The following is a 17,990-nucleotide window of genomic DNA, read 5'->3' as shown; positions in this document are numbered from 1 at the left end:
CTTTATATCATCCTGAATGACTTCCTCATCCACTTCTGCATATGATCCATACAACATCCAGGCTTCCTACTTCCTTGGCTATATATGTCCAGTGACCTTCAACACTTCAGCATCTCACTCTCTGGGCCCCACTTGGGTAAATTTTCCTAATAGGACTAGAACTCACCTTATAGGGTAGCTGTTAGGATTAAACTGGGTAAGGCTTTATTTTAGCACAGCTAGGACACATAATTGTCATTTAGCAGACGTTAGCTGTTTTTGCACTAATTTATATCCGTAGGGTTGGAGGGGGGTGAAAATGAGCAAAAAAGATTTCCATTTCTACAGATTTAACTAGGAATGTGGGAGATTCTGAAACACTAGAATGAGAGTATGGCTGGGAGTGTCTGAGAAGGCCCAATGATATGAGCGGCTCTCTCCCAGGCAGTGGTCCCGACTGAGCCCACAGGGCATATACATACACACTGACTTTAATTAAAAATAGGTGAATTGAAAAGTTTACCCACAACTTTGTGAAATGGCATACTTGATGTAAAATATTGAATTAGGCTACCTCTTGTCCAGTAATGTTACAAACCATACAGATAAGCCACTGGCTAGTCATTTGACCATTGACAAGGCAAGCAGAAGAGTGACAGAACTATTTATTGATTATTTACCATGTGTTAAGTACTGCCTTAGGTAGTTTACATTTTCCATTTCATTTTAAACTTGTGTTTTCTCATGTATAAAAAACAAGAGAGTTCTAAGTTTCAAAATTCTGATTCTAGGGACATCTGTGTGGCTCACTGGGTTAAATGTCCGACTCTTAATCTCAGCTCAGGTCTTGATCTCAGGGTCGAGAGTTCAAGCCCTGTGTTTAAAAAAAAAAAAGCAAAATTCAGATTCTCATTTGAATTCTCAGGATTTACATAAGCAAATCACCTGGAGAAATGAACCTCATTGACCCTTGGGAAAATGAGCAAACTCTTATTTTTAAAAACAAGTATTTCTGCATTTTTATATGCTTTATAAAAATAAAACTGTTGTCCTTCACTGTGAGCTTTCCTTGTACTACTTCAAAAACTTTCCTCATTTTAGCCTCCAGTTGTTTTGTGACTTACTAGCAAATGTCATGCATAGGAAAGCATATGGTTCCTACATTTTTTCTTGAAATCGGCATATGACTTTAAATTGATTTTAATGTACAATTAAAATGTATTGAGTGAGCAGGTGTGATTAATGATGGAGTGCAAATGAAGTATGGCAAAAAATGTATGCAATAATTGGAATAATTTCTATAAATTTAACTGTAGTAGGAAAAAATGTCTTTATTGACAAAAGAGGAAAAATTAGTCTTTGAAGCCAGTTGGTAGAAAATGCTATGTAATGATTCTGATATAAAAGTGTTTAAAAGGTTCTGAAGGAGAAGAAGTTATTTTCTGATATGTCTACCAATAACCTCAATGCCTGTTTGAATTCCGTGCTGTACACACAATATAACATCTTAGGAATACTACAAGTTGGCTTGCTTTCCAAAGGAGCAAAATATATACATCTTGGAGCTTCATTAAACAAATGTTCCAATAAGAAATTGTAAATTGCTTTGGAAGACTTGTCCTGCAAAGGGAATGGAAGAGGAATAAGTGAAATTGGTAGAGAAGGACTAAAAATTTCAGGAAAGTGAATAGATGGAAGAGATTTTTCAATCTTATATAGTATTGTTTTCTTTCAGTATTATAAATATATCAAGCATACATTTATAAAGTATGGAAAAATTTAGGGAGGAACTTTAAAATTTGGCTGTGATATCCTAGGTTTTATTATGAAATTTAAAAATTAGAGAACTTTATAATGATAAATAATGGTAATTTTGCCAATTTATATTCACATTTCTAGATGTTTTGGATTTCTAGTAGGTTTTCCAATATTAAATAGAGGAAAAATCTAGTTGAAATGTGTTTTGTTTCACTTAGCAGTGCATAGATGTTATGCCATATGATGATAAGAGAGTATTTCACCTCTTTAAAATCAATGTCAGTATTATATAGATAAGGAATCAAAGAAAGACATAAATTATAACTACCCCCCATCACTTCTTAAAGGTATAAAGACTTAGCTATCCTCTTATGAGAACAAAGCATCGTTTTAGCAAACTTTCCTGCAATGTAAATGATGTGTGCAAATTTTTTCCCCTTATATTTTCATCTTCCTTAGAATAAAATTCTAGGTGAGTAATTTCAGGGTCAAAAGGTATGAATAAGGATCTTTTTTTTTTAATTTTTTTTAATGTTTATTTATTTTTGAGACAGAGAGAGACAGAGCATGAATGGGGGAGGGGCAGAGAGAGAGGGAGACACAGAATCGGAAACAGGCTCCAGGCTCTGAGCCATCAGCCCAGAGCCTGACGCGGGGCTCCAACTCACGAACCGTGAGATTGTGACCTGAGCTGAAGTCGGATGCTCAACCGACTGAGCCACCCAGGCGCCCCTGAATAAGGATCTTAATACATACTGCAAAATTATTATGTAGTTAGATTGTACTATTATCTAAGTAGATTGTCTCATTTACTGCCATAGATGAGAGTGCTTGTTTCCCTACATGGTCAGCAACAATAGGTAAGTAAAAAAAAAAAAAAAATTATTTCCAATTCAGTGAGACAACCAGCATGTTAATAATTTAAAATGATAAATTATTTTATCATGCCATCTGGTCTCAATAGCAGAGGTTAATTTTTACTTGCAATGTTTTTTGACCTGTACTTTTTTTCCCTTTTCTTTTATATGTAATCAGTCTTCTGTTTTTTGGTTTCTTTTGTCTGAGTTTGATTCTAAATAGTTAATGTAATGTCAGTAGTAATTTTTAATCTTCTTGTGTCCCTTAGTGATTTGTATCCAATTTCTACCAGCACAGATTGTTAGGTTCAGATATGGGAAATAATATTTAAGCCAACAAACTTGGTGTTTAATTTCATTAATAATGCAAATTGAAACAAAAATATAATTTAATATTTCTTTCCTTCCTTTTTCCCTTCTTTTTTTTTAAAGATTTATTTTTTAATTTTAGAGAGAGAGTATGAGCAGGGAGGGGGGGCAGAGGGAGAGAAAGAGAGTCTCAAGAGAGAATCCCAACGTGGGGCCTGATCCCATGACTCTGGGATATTACCTGAGCTGAAATCAGTGTTGACTGTTCAACTGACTGAGCCACCCAGGTGCCCTTTCTCTCTCCCTTCTTTTCTTTTTCCCTTCCTTCCTTATCAGTGAGATTGGCAAACATTTGAAAAGTTTGATAGTATTTAGTATTTGTCATAATGTGGGGAAGTAGGCACACTGTAATATTTTTGATGAGAATATAAATTGACATTCCCCTTAAAAAATATTTATTTATTTTGAGAGAGAGAGCACAGATGACCAGGGGAAGGGCAGAGAGAGAGGGAGAGAGAATCCTAAGCAGACTCTGTGCTGATGACAGTGTAGATCCCGACACAGGGCTCCATCTCACAAACTGTGAGATTATGACCTGAGCAGAAATCAAGAGTCGGACACTTAAATGACTCGGCCACCCAGGTGTCCCTGACATTCCCTTTTAAAAAATTATTTATTTTAGTATAGTATGACATAAATGACATATTTAGTATAGTTACATTAGTTTCAGGTGTACAATATATGATTCAACTTCTGTATATGTTATGCTATGCTCACCACAAGTGTAGCTAACCATCTATTACCATACAGTGCCATTATTACAGTACCATTGACTGTATTCCCTATGCTGTACCTTTTATTCCTGTGACTTATTTATTTCATCACTAGAAGCCTTTATCTTTCACTCTCCTTCACCCATTTTGTCCATCTTCCTACCTCTGTCCCCTCTGGCAACCATCAGTTCTCTGTATTTGTAGGTCTGATTCTGCTTTTTGTTTGTTTGGTTGGTTTCTTAGATTCCACTTATAAGTGGAAATCGAATGGTATTATTCATTCCCTGTCTGACTTATTTCACTTAGCATAATACCCTCTAGGGTCATCCATGTTGTCACAGATGGCATGATCTCATCCTTTTTTATGACAGTAATGTTGATTGTCTATATCTACCACATCTTTACCCATTCATCTGTCAGTGCACATTTGGATTGTTTCTGTATCATAGCTATTGTAAATAATGCTGCAGTAGACATAGGGAGGTGTATATCTTTTCAAATGAGTGTTTTCATTTGAGGGGAGGCAAATACCCAGTAGTTCAGTTATTGGATCATATGGTATGTTCTATTTGTAATTTTTGAGGAAATTCCATACTGTTTTCCGTAGCATCTGCACCAATTTACATTTCCATTAACAGTGCACAAAAGTTCCTTTTTCTCTACATCCATCCCAACACTTGTTATTTCTGTCTTTTTTGCTTCTATCCATTTTGGCAGGTGTAAGGTGGTATCTCATTGTGGTTTTGATTTGCATTTCCCTGAGGATTAATGATGTTGAGCACCTTTTCATGTGTCTGTTGGCCATCTCTGTGTCTTCTTTGGAAAAATGTCTATTTGGGTCCTCTGCCCATTTTTTAATTATACTTTTTGTTTGCTGGTATTGAGTTGTATTAGTTCTATATATATTTTGGATGTTAACACCTTTTTGTATCATTTGCAAATATCTTCTCCCATTCAGTAGGTTGCCTTTTTGTTTTGTTGATGGTTTCCTTCACTGTGCAAAAAGCTTTTTATTTTGGTGTAGTCCCAATAGTTTATTTTTGGTTTGTTTCCCTTGCCTCTGGAGATAAATCTAGAAAAATATGGCTATCGTAATGTCATAGAAATTGCTGCCTATGTTCTAGGAGTTTTATAGTTTTAGGTCTCACATTTGGATCTTTAACCCATTTTGAGTTTGTTTTTGTGTATAGTGTAAAAAAGTGGTCCACTTTCATTCTTTTGCATGTAGCTGTCTGGTTTTCCCAGGGGGTATTTATTGAAGATAGTGTCTTTTCTCCACTGTACATTCTTGCTCCCTTTTTCATAGATTAATTGACCACATAAGTGTGTGTTTATTTCTGGACTCTCTGTTTTGTTCCATTGATCTATGTGTCTGTTTTTTATGCCAGTACCATAGTGTTTTAATGACTACAGCTTTGTAGTATATCTTGAAATCTGGTATTGTGACACCACCAGCTTTATTTTTTCTCGGGATTGCTTTGACTATTCAGGGTCCTTTGTAGTTCCACAGAAATTTTAGAATTATTTGTTCTAGTTCTGTGAAAAATACTGTTGTTATTTTGGTAGGGATTGCAATGAGTCTGTAGATTACTTTGGGTAGTATGGACGTTTTAACAATATTAATTTTTCCAAGAATATTAATATTCCATGGGATATCTTTTCATTTGTGTTGCCTTCAGTTTCTTTTGTCGTTATTTTATAGTGTTCAGAGTATAGGTCTTTCACCTCCTTAGGTAAGTTTACTCCTAGGTATTTTATTCTTTTTGGTGCAGTTGTAAATGGAATTGTTTTCTTAATTTCTCTTTCTGTTACTTTGTTATTGGTGTATAGAAAAACAACCAATTTCTGGGTGTTAATTTTATATCGTGCAACTTTACTGAATTCATTTATTACTTGTAATAGTTTTTTGGTGGAGCTTTTAGAATTTTCTATGTATAGTATCATGTCATCTGACAGTTGAATTTCTAACTTACCAATACGTATGCCTTTTATTTCTTTTTCTTGTCTGATTGCCATGGATCGGACTTTCCAGTAATATATTGAATAAAAGTGGCTTGAGTGGACATCCTTGTCTTGTTCTTGATCTTAGAAGAAAAGCTATCAGTTTTTGACATTACTTCCCCTACCCCCCTTTTTTGACAATCTTAGTTTTTTGACATTCCCTTTTTGGAAGATAATTTGGTGGTGTATAAAATTTAGAAAATCTACATGTCCTTTAATTCAGCAATTCTCTCTCTAGGAATCTATGTTACAAACAATTGTGATTCAAAAATTATAATTTTACAAGATTATTCATTGTAGCATGTCTTGTAAACAGTTAAAACTTGGGACCAACTTAAGTTGAAACTATAAAACTTCTAGGTGAACTTATATTCTTAAGTAGGCCATAGAATGATTAAATAAAATCCACAGAATATGTTTTCTTTATATTATGTCATTTTTAAGCTTTATTCAACAAGTGTTAATTGATTACCCATTGTAGTCAGAAGCTGTTCTATGTGCTTGGGGTGTAGTGATGAACTAGACAAAGTCCTTATTTCTTGGAGCTTATGTTTTAGTAGCAGAGGCAGGCAGTAAAAAGACAAACAAGATAATTTTATGATATTCCCTGACTACATATACCTCTCTGGCCTTGTCTCTTGTTTTCTTCCATTTCTCACTCCCTCTCTCCTTTGTTCATTGTATTACAGTGAGCTATAATTGCTCCAGCATTGTTGCCATTCTTGCTGTTTCCAAACACATCCTAGGCAGGCTCTCATGAACATTTACATAAAGCTGTGGCTCTAGGTTCTGGTGAATTTTGTGTCAGGTACTTTGGTAAGGATGACAGACATCAAGGACCTCAGCTACTTCAATTCATGAGACTCAGCTTTCATAAAAAGGTGTATATCACTCATAGAACACTTAAAATATCAAACGCAGGAAAATCAGTAACTAAGTGACAAAAAGAATACTGCTAAAGAAAAGTTGGTAATAAAAATACTAGGTTAAAATATCAGATTTCACAATTTTAGCAATTTGACTTTGGCTCCAAAAAGTGTGTGCAAATTAGGAATTCTAAGAAAAGACCCCCATGGTCTGCTTCGTGATTACTACCACAAACCAAAAAAATAATTCTGCGTTGCCGCAATGTCTTCCCTGCTAATATAAACCACTCTTTCATAGTTCTAAAGAAACTAGGTGGTAATTCACATAAAAGGGGGTTTTAAGATCCTTCTTACTCAAAATAAAATGAAACTAAATATGATGTGTGTCAGGTCAGAAAGAAATCTTATCAAAATGTTGACCAGACAAAGAAACCAGTTACCTTCACTGGCTGCCTCAGAGTGCAGAGCTAGCATGAACAGAGTCCTGGCTGTATCTCTGCATCCCCATAGTGTGAGGGTGGACAAAAAAGCCCTTCAGCTTTCCTGAGGTTTTGTTTCTTCAGGTGTAGGATTGAGGGGAGCAGACTAGGTGGCTTTTAAGAGACCTTTCAACTAAAAGGATCCAGGTCAGTTCGAGATCCCTGTATTTGAGCAGACATTTAGAGTGGCAAAAGAAATAGATTAAAAATGGTGGGTGAAGTATTTTTTGCCTTTTGATCCCATCATTCAGAACTATTCTACATTACAGTTCAAGGAATCTGTGTCAGATACTTTCATCTAATGGCTGGTACTGCTAAAGGGTAAGCAAATAAATGAAGCATCTGACAATGAAATTTTTAATAAAAATATAGAGGCTGTGCCAAGTTTGGTTAGAAAAATGACACACCACCACATCACACCAGCAGTTAGGACTTCCTGCCTCTGAATTTTAAGAGCCATCAACTTGGTCAGGAGACGTGCATTCAAGCCATTCACCAAGATCAAATGAGTGCACATCGATTAAAAATATGCTTCCTGATGCTTGCTTCCGGCAGCACATAAACTAAAATTGGGAAGAATACGTTTCCTGAAATCTTCGCAGGAAGGGAACTTGAAAGAAACTGTTTTTAACAGAAAGGATGCAAGAGAGTTAAGTGCAGGGTAGGATATTTTTTCTTTACAGAACAGAAAAATGTCCCAAAGAATAGTAGTTTCTCATTTTTTGTGCCCTAAAAAGAATACGCATATCACTTCTTTTGGAATCTAACACTGGCTTCATTTTCAAAGTGAATCATTTTATTTTCCTCAAATGCAGCCATAATGATAAACTTTTAAGTATGTGATAGTTACATGATTTCTTCAGTAAGCCTAGGGCTTCCACAAGCTTTTCTGGAGCTTAGAGCCAGAGTAGTCCAGGGAGTCAAAGATTAAAACTTTCTTCACAGCCATACATTCCTTTGATGTTTGGGTTATAGAACACAAACTCACTGGATAACTTGTCTTCGGCATTGTGCATTAAAGTGTTAGCTATGTCTTCTTCCTTTTTCTTCCTTTTCTTTTATTGTTTTATTTCATCTTCATCATAAGTGACTCTTTAATCCTCATCCCCCCACCCATCTCCCCTCTGGTAACCATCAGTTTATTCTCTATAGTTAAGAATCTATTCTTGGTTTGTCTCTCTCTTTTTTCTTTGCTCATTTGTTTTGTTTCTTAAATTCCACATATGAGTGAGATCATATGGTATTTGTCTTTCTCTGACTGACTTATTTTGCTTAGCATTATAGTGTCTGGTTCTATCCATGTTGTTGCAAATGGCAAGATTTCATTCTTTTTTCCCCCCCAAACTAAAGTTATTTTAAATAGCATGTGGGAACGTAAGTTGTTCATTTCATCCTGAGCATGATTGACTGATTCATACTCTGAATGGATACGGAACAGGATATTATGAATTTCCTTGTCTTTCATTGAGCTATGATTTATATTTTCTTGATAAATTTATTTGAAAACTTATTGGATAATTTCATCTTATATTTAAGCATTATTGGAGGTAATAAATCATACTTTGAAAGACACTTAGGGTACTGAAGAACTTGTCTTCACAAGGTGACAAAATTCACTTTTAAGTAGCTTTATCCAGCACAGTGGTGATCCTGAAGAAGAAGGGACTAATCTCTACTCACTCATAGAGGGTTTTTTCCCTTTTTTAAGAAGCTTTTTAAAAATAATTTTAATTGATCATCCAATGTCACATTTCAAATCACACAAGTGATTGTAACTATAGAAGGATCTCATCTTCTTCATTCTCTAATTCTTGGTTTGCTGGTTTCTATTGTTTTGTTTTGCCTTTTTAAGCTTTTATTTAAATTTCAGTTAGTTAACATATAGTGTAATATTAGTTTCAGGTATACAATATAGTGTTTCAACACTTCCTTGTAACACCTGGTGCTTATCCCTACATGAGCACTCCTTAATCCCCATCACCTATTTCACCCATCCCCTTCCCTGGCAACCATTAGTTTGTTCTCTATATTTAAGAGTCTGTTTTTTGGTTCGTCTCTTTTTTTGTTTTGTTTTGTTTTGTTTCTTAAATTCTACATATGAGTGGAATCATCTGGTATTTGTCTTTCTCTGACTGACTTATTTTGCTTAGCATAATAGTCTCTAGCTCTATCCACGTCATTGCAGATGGCAAGATTTCATTCTTTTTTATGGATGAATAATATTCCATTGCAAAAAGTACTACATCTTCCTTATCCATTTTTCTATTGATAGATACTTGAGCTGCTTCCATAGTTTGGCTATTGTAAATAATGCTGCAATAAACACAGGGTTACATGTGTCCCTTTGAATTAGTGTTTGTGTATTCTTTGGGTAAATACCTGGTAGTCTGATTCCTGGATCATAAGATAGTTCTATTTTTAATTTTTTTGAGTAACCTCTATATAATTTTTTTGAGGAGCCTCTATGAGGCTAATCATTCCTTCTTGTTCTGGCCATGGTACACAGTGGCTGCACCAATTTGCATTCCTACCAACAGTGCAAGAGGGTTTCTTTTTCACCACATCCTCGCCAACACTTGTTGTTTCTTGTGTTGTTGATTTTAGCCATTCTGACAGGTGTGAGGTGATATCTCCTTGTAGTTCTGATTTGCATTTCCCTGATGATCAGTGATATTGAGCATCTTTTCATGTGTCTATTGGCCATCTGTTATGTCTTTTTTAGAGAAATGTCTGTTCATGTCTTCTGCCCATTTTTAAATTGGATTATTTGTTTTTGTGTATGTGTGTATTTTCTTTTCAGGGAACACTCTGACTCCATGAAGAACTCCTCCATCAGAATTTCCTTTTGTTTTTGTGTGTTCTAAAAGTATAGGAAAGGCCATTACAACCCTTGGTTTGGACATGATGTTCAGGCTTATCTTTAAGAATTTGTTTTATCTTGGGGTGCCTGAGTGGCTCAGTTGGTTAAACGTCCAACTCTTGATTTCGGCTCAGGTCATGATCTTCGGTCATGGGGCCTGCTTAAGATTCTCTCTCTCCCTCTGCCCCTCCCCTGTGTGCCTGTGCTCTCTCTCAAAAAAAGAAAAAAATTGCTTTATTTCATTTACTGCTGAAGGTGTCAGGGCAAGGGTACCTGGATGTGCTTTCTCTTGCTCACAGCCCAGAAGGTGACCTAGGATAATGAAGCCAACATCCTCCCCGTCCTGGCACCAGGGTTCCTGGGGCTAAAATTCAGTCACCTCAGCCTCTCTCCATGGGCACATGTTGACCAGGATTTACTGCTGAATTGAATTCTTAACATTAGCATTAAGTTTTCTGGCCATGTTATAAACAGTTGCTTACCTTTAAATTATACGCTATAGTCTTCCATTTCTCATCAAGTTCCTTTTATCCCATGTTTTCCTCTTTCTTGGATTTTTTTTTTCATTTTATTGCAACTGCATCCTCAAGAAGCCTCTCCAGAGTTTAAGGGTAACAAACGGAGTATATCCCAAACTGGGTTTACTTTGATCATATTTGAATGCTACTTTGGCTAGGTGTCAGCTTTTAGCTTCTGAATCATTTTCCAAGAGAACTTTGAAGATACTGCTCAGGTTTTTTTTTAAATTAAGGTACAGTTGACACACACAGTGTTATATTAGTTTCAGTGTATAACATAATGATTTGACAAGTGTATAAGTTATGTTATGCTTGCTCAATTGTTAATATTCAGTGTTGCAGATAATTAAGTTTGATGCTAATCATTCCTTCTTTTCTCCTCTCTCTCAGGCCTTAGGGTTTTTCTCTTTACTCAGATATGTCTAGATCATAATACACCTTCTGTTTGAAGACTTTTGTCTTTCTTCTAATAATTTTCTTTCAAGCTCTTTATAGAACTTCTAATAAATGAATATTAGATCTCTTGGATCTTTCTCCCAATTCTACTTTTTTTATCCTTTTCACCTCTCTTTTTGCATTGCATTCTAGGAGACCTTCTTGGCTTAGTCTTCAGCTGTTCAGCTATGTGCGTTTTGTTAATAAAACATTGCTGAATAATTTATTACTGTAATTTTTTACTTATAAGAACTGTTGGTTTTTGTTTTTCCTAATGGATATAATATTCCCTCAAATCTTATACATATCTCCACTACTGAGGGTTTTCTCGGGAGTAGTTCTTCCATTTACAGACTATGGTGCTTTTTCCATGCTGGTGGTGATTCTTGGTTGTCCGACTTTGTTGATGGGCATTTGGATTGTATCCAGTTTTTAGCTATTGGGAATTATACTGCCATGAATATATGCGCGTAAGTTTTTGTATAGCTGCTTTAATCTCTCTTGGTTAGATGCCTAGGAGTGGAATTGCTGGGTCATTTGCTAAGTATATGTTTAACTTTTTGAGAAACTGCCACGGTTTTGCAAAGTGGCTATACCATTTTATATTCCCACCATCAGTGATGATTCCAATTTCTCTACATCCTTGTCAATACTTGACTTTTTGACTATAGCCATTCTAGTAGATGACTGGTGCTGTCTCACGGTGTTTTTAATTTGCATTTCATTAATGACTGATGTTTCTGAGCATCTTTTTATGTGGTTATAACCTTTCTTTCATATTCTTTGCTGAATTGTCTGTTTAAATCTTTTGTCCATTTTTTTGGTTGGGTGAATTTTTATTTGTAGTTACTTTTAATTTCTGACAACTTAAACTGCTTTTCTAGTTATGGTAGTGATACAAAGTTTATTTTAAAAATAGTTGGTTTTTAAAAAGTATATCAATTAAGTGAAATATATTAAGGAAAAGATTATCACTTATCATTTTGTTGTGGCAAAATTTTTGAAGATGACATAAATGTCTAAAAAAACCACTTCCTCAAGGGTAGGTATTACCAGGGTCAACACCAGCCCTTTTCTCATTCTTGATATCTCTCAGTGATTTTATCTACTCCCATAGCTTCTGCCCTGTTCCTCTACTGATGTTGTTGAAGTTCACATCTCCAAGACCTGTATGTGAGGATCTGCAAATACTGTCTACTGTCTGCTAGACGTTTTGAAGATACCTCACTAGCACTTCGAAGTCAACATGTTTTCCTGACTGCCCCCTCATCACAGTGTTCCTTCCAACTTCCTATTTTGGGGTTCTCACCATTTTATAGTCACTGAAGCTTAAACTCTACAACTCAGTCTTGCGTTATCTCTTTGCTTCTCTGCCTATTCCTTAACGCAGAATGCCCCAAACTCTTTTTCTCGCAAACCTGATGACTGTTAGAGTAAGACCCTCCCTATACACATGGCAACCCAAATAACACCTTCAGAATTCTAGATTCCTCTCTTTCCCTTACCTTCTATATTGTGTCAGTGATCAAGTTACCTCCCGCTTGCTAAAGATCTTTTGTATTTTGCTCCGCATTGCCATTCCTACCATCTTCCCCCTAGTTCGGAGATTCATTTCTCTTCTGGATTTTTGTAATAACCCTCTTATTGTTCTTTCTATTTTTAATATTTTCTCTCTCCTTCTCACCAAAGTTTATCACTGGAGTAACCTTTTTTTAACACCGATCATGTCACTTCTTTGCTCAAAATTCATCAGTAGGAAAAAAAAAAAGGAGTGGGAGATACAGGCTTCTAGTTATGGAATGAAGAAGTCTTGGGAATAAAAGGCACAATGTAGAGAATATAGTCAATTGTATTGTTCTAGCATTGTATGGCAATAGATGGTAGTTAGTCTTTGGTGAGTACAGCATAACATATAAAGTTATCAAATCACTATGTTGTATACCTGCAACTGATGTAATGTTGTGTGTCAACTACACTCAAAAATTTTTTTTAATTTTTTAAAAATTTTTTTAGAGGGAGACACAGAATCTGAAACAGGCTCCAGGCTCTGAGCTGTCAGCACAGAGCCTGACACGGAGCTCGAACTCACACACCGCGAGATCATGACCTGAGCCAAAGTCGGATGCTTAACCGACTGAGCCACCCAGGCACCCCTCACAGTATTTTTTAATTCAATAAATATGGATTAAGAGCCTTAGTATGCCATACCTTATGCTAGGCATGGATGGTACAAAGATGAACAAGACATGGCCAATCTCTTTGAGGTAGGAGTCTGTTGGAAATACATATGATGTATATTTAAGAATTATGATTATTAATTTTTTATTTAAAAAACTGTAACAACCTAGTGAGATTTGAACATACACTCTTACTCCATAAGGCTGAGTCTCAAACCATTAAGCTGTGAGTCATACTAAAATTTTAAGTATTTTATCTCATCTGGTTAATAGAGTGTGAGGTCTCTGATGGCAAAGACTATGTATCTCAGTACCTTTCTTCCCTCAAGGTACTTGGCATTCATTGTTTACCTCTGGTAAATACTTACCGACTTATAAGATTCAGAATTATTTGGAATGACATGGTGGCTATTGACTCTAGTATTGCACAAGTTTAAAAATCACAAATGTACTTAGCCTTGTAGCTGTGACTGAAAAACTAGGACAATGGATGCTGATGAAAATGATAATTAGTATGAAATGTGTCAATGTTAGCATGCTACAGTGGCTTTATTTGTAATACATCTCTGAAATGAGTTTCTACTTTTTTGTAGCACATTTTTGAAGCTGGAAATACCAATGATGATTCAGGATTGGACTTTGAAGAATTTATGCAGTACCTTAAAGACCATGAGATAAAAATGAGGCTGGCATTTAATAGTCTGGACAAAAATAATGATGATGTGTGTGTTTGTGTTTTATTCACAATTAGCTTAACATGAATAATAATTGTCAATATTAAAGGGATTTTTTTACTAGCTTTTACTTACTCCTGTCATCAAAGATTCAGTTATTTCTGTTACTTGTCTAGCAGTAATTTTTTTATTTCTAAAAATAATATATAAACTATATTTATTAGTGTTATAATTTTTGTGTGATTTTGAAAATATTTTGGTTGCAGGAAAGTTAGATAACACAGAAAAGAGCCTAAAATAAAGTAACAGTTACTTGTAACTCTGCTGTGTAGATGTCAGGTTTAACACACACACACACACACACACACATACACACAAATATGTAGTTGTTTGTTTTTACCTGAGAGAGAGAGCACGCTCATGTGTGTGCAAGCAATGGGGAGGGGCATAGGGAGAGGGAGAGAGAGAATCTCAAGCAGGCTCTACACACAGCACAGAGCCTGGTGTGGGGTTCGATCCCGAGACTGTGGGATTGTGACCTGAGTTGAAATGAGGAGTTGGACACAGCTGACTGAGCCACCCAAGTGTCTCTTGATATATTTTTATATTTCCCTCTAGACTTTTTATTTCTGTTTCTTTGTTTCTCTTTCTTTCTTTAAATGAAATTGTAGTCATGCTGTATATATAGTTTGGTGTCCTATTTTTTTCTCTGAATGTTACAATGTAAGCGTTTTCATTTCATTTAGTATTCTTCACATAGTTTTTAATGACTCTGAAATATTCTATTTATGAGTAGATGAATCATTCCTATATTGTTAGACATTTAGAATGTTTCCAATCTTTTATTCATAGTGCTGCAATCAATATCCATGCTGATTTACAGAGAAAAGGTATATTTTGTTACAAACCTTTAAATCAGAAAGACTATAGGTAAAAGTAGAGTACCATTTCTGCATCCATATGTGGCTAATCCACCACAGGTAATTAGAACCTAATTATATGCTATTCAAGAAACATATGTGTTGATTTTTTAAGTTTTGTGAAATCTATTTTTTGTTAATTGAAAAATTCTAACTGTACCAGAAAAGCTATTTAAAGGATTGTACTGAAAGATTCTTGGGTAAAACAAAATGTAACCTGAATGTCACAGGCTTTAGTGACCTGTGACATCCATACTGTAGTGCTCTATGCTTCCATTCACTTTCCAGAAAGAAGTTTAGGCCTTTCTGGGTTCTGCTACTGAAATAGTACCCAGAAGCTTTAAAGGTACCACTTACTAATTTATGTAAATTAGACCTGGTCATCAGTTGCTGCTGATCTTGGACCAGTAGTTCTGTTCTTGTGCTATTCTGGAATTTCACTCTCTTACTACTGCTTACCACCATGATCATCATTTGTAAGCTGAAAATCCACCGTGTCAGATAATCAGCGAAATTAGAATGCCATTAGTAAAATATAATGCTATCACTGTCTCTGGTAAAGCTGTAAATCACTGCTTGTAGCTCTTGGTAATAATAGAGAATACTTTTTCTGAGGAAAGATGGCTATCCGAAAGTAATATAGTGATTGGCAATATAGATTTTTTAATTTCTGCCTTGTCTAGTCAAACTGCCAGGACTCAGCCCCCAAAGTCCTGAGAGCCACAGTCCCAGTTCTCACGGGCTTCACGTGTCTCGAACACCTGAGCTGCAACAGTTGGTGTGAGGCTCTGCTGTGGGCACCAGGGCTACTGCCCACCTGGCCTGCAGAGCTCAGGCCCCAGGAGCCCTGCAGGAGCACCAGGTCTGGCGGAGCTGCCTGCTCCCTGTGTCACCATTGTTGCCGCTTCAGTGACCACCTTGCAGAGCTCAGCCAGTTTACTTTGGCCAGCATGCTTTTTGTGTGTGAAAAAGGGAGCACATCCTCTGTTATGGGTTGAGGGGTGTGCAGCTTAAAAAAGATACGTTGAAGTCCTAGCCTCCTGTACCTCAGACTGTGACCTTATTTGGAAACAGTTCTTTACAGAAGTAATCAAGTTAAAATTATGTCATTAGGGTAATGCCCAATATCTAATATGACTGGTGTCACATCAAGGGGAATCGTGGACACAAAGGCACATGTGCACAGAGGAAGATGATGTGAAACGACCAGACTTCTGGCCTCCAGAATTGTGGAACAGTAAATTCCTATTGTTCTAAACTACCCAGATTGTGGTACTTTGTTACGGCAGCCCCAGGAAACTCCTCCCTTCTGTTATGCTTTATCAAGTGTCTGACAATACCAGAATGTTTTGGGCCTCAAAGTACAGCTTTCTCGATTCATGTGAATATGCAGTCACTTTCTTCCAGAGTGTACAAATGCTTCCAGATTGGCTGGGATAGGGTAGTTTCTGCTGTCAGGTGTGTATCATTGACCCTGGAGCTGACATTTCCTTCTGAATTCTATTACTGGATCTGGCTCACTGCATCATACCTTCCCACGCTTTTCCTTCCTGACATCATTGTTCCTGATGGGACTCTCCCAGCTCATCGCACATTATATTTGTTAAACATTAATAGTATACCGGATTCAATGTTTACCACCTGCTTTCTGTCCCCCAGGAGGCTTTCCAGGCCTTATGCCAATCAGTGGAGGCAAGAGGATGCATGTGGGCTGCTGTACTGTCAAACTCATTAGCAGGAAGTGCTCAAACCCCAGTGTAATCTCACCTATTTAACTTCGTTCATCAAGTAGTATCTGAGCTCCTGCTCAGTTGTTCAGCCAAAATGTCCATGGAATGCTGTTGTAAAAATGTGAATGAAGTAATTATTGAACATAATTTTATCATTAAGATTATTTTTTAGATGGAGTTTTTTGGAGGCTGAGGAAATGGTGGGAAAGAAATTAACATTTATTGGACTTTATCTTCCATATCTTATTTTTGTCTTACACAAGTCTTCGTAGCAGCTGTTTTTCACAGATGAGAACACTGAGGCTAAGGAAGGTTAAATAATTTTGCCTTCCATTGGCTTTCCCAGTGAACCACATCTCCCAGCACTTATGCCTTGGTGTAGCCATATACCACACAGACCTGTGTTTGGCCATTTGACTTGCTTCAGCCATTAGCACATTAGCAAGGCTTAATAAGTATTTGTACATTGGAACTTGTCCTCTTGGAATACTCTTTCTTGAACATGCTGAGCCGCCAGAAAAGAGGTCTTAGCTACCCAGTTGGAGAGATCGCATGGAGAGAAATGCTCATTTAGTAATCAATTATTTTACATTTCCATCTGAGGTAATAGATATGAGTGAAGCCATCTTGGATTTCTAGCTGTAGTTGAACCTCCAGATGATTGAATTCACAGGAGTGGCCCAGGCAACACAAGCAGAAGAACCAATGAGTTGAATCAAGCTCAGATTGCATACTCATAGTCAAATATATCCTTTTTAAACCACTAAATTTTGGAATAGTTTGTTACTTAGCAATAAATCACTGGTACAGGAATGGAATATTTTGTATTTCTCCCTGGAATTGCAATGCTGGAATGGTTGTGTTCCTCCTCTCCATCCATCTAACTATTGTTATTCCATTGAATTTATTTCAAGTCCATTATATGTTTGCTGCATATAATTAAAGACAACTTTGAATCTCTTTTTCAGGTCATATGCCTTGATTATATTCTGGAACACATTACCTAATTTTTTCTACATCTTAGCTTGGATTTTTAGCTTCTTCAGGGTAAAAATTACTTAATGTGTTTTAGTTAAATGAAGCAAACAGTTTTTGAGCACTATATGTGAGTTATTGCACTAGGAACTGTATGAACAAAGGTCTTCAGAAGCACACCATTTGGGGTGAATTAAGAATAAACATACAGAAGACAGACTATGATCATTTCTCGAGAAGCGATGTAAGGAGAGCTTAATTGTGCCAAGGGACACTTCAGATTTGTGCTGGATCAATATGTAAATAGAATGGAAAAGAAAGGGTTTCTTGAGCAAAGAGAGTAAGTAGTTTGAACAAAGGCAAAATTAGGAAATTGTCAGTCAAGGTCAGAACTGGTTAATATGGCTTTTCAAGTTTGACCCTAACTTACTATTTTTGGGGGGAAATTTCACTGACATATAACATATACATCAATGTGCACACATTCTAAGTTAAAAGCTCTACAAATTTTCCCGAGGCAAACACACAACATGAAAACAGCATCCAGATTAAGAAGCAAAATATTAGTAGTATCTCAGAAGCAGCCCTTTTATATCCCTGCCAAATCACTATCACCCACTAAAGTAGCTATCATCCTGCTTTCTAGTACTGTATGTAAGTCCTCAATCAATCTTTGTTA

At 36.2% G+C, this 17,990-nt stretch overlaps 1 protein-coding gene across 1 annotated transcript in view; it reads left to right on the top strand.

Annotated features, from left to right (window-relative positions):
- LOC101095594 (calcium-binding mitochondrial carrier protein SCaMC-1-like) overlaps positions 1-17,990 on the top strand; it is a 50,104-nt gene that overhangs the window by 4,357 nt on the left and 27,757 nt on the right. Inside the window, 1 exon segment of the mRNA XM_011285036.4 lies at positions 13,606-13,738. Within this exon segment, the coding sequence (XP_011283338.2) occupies positions 13,606-13,738 (133 nt within the window).

Source organism: Felis catus, chromosome C1 (assembly GCF_018350175.1).
Source record: "Felis catus isolate Fca126 chromosome C1, F.catus_Fca126_mat1.0, whole genome shotgun sequence".
NCBI lineage: Eukaryota > Metazoa > Chordata > Mammalia > Carnivora > Felidae > Felis > Felis catus.
The sequence above is the reverse complement of the archived record's forward strand: the minus strand, read 5'-3'. Positions and strand labels throughout refer to the sequence as shown.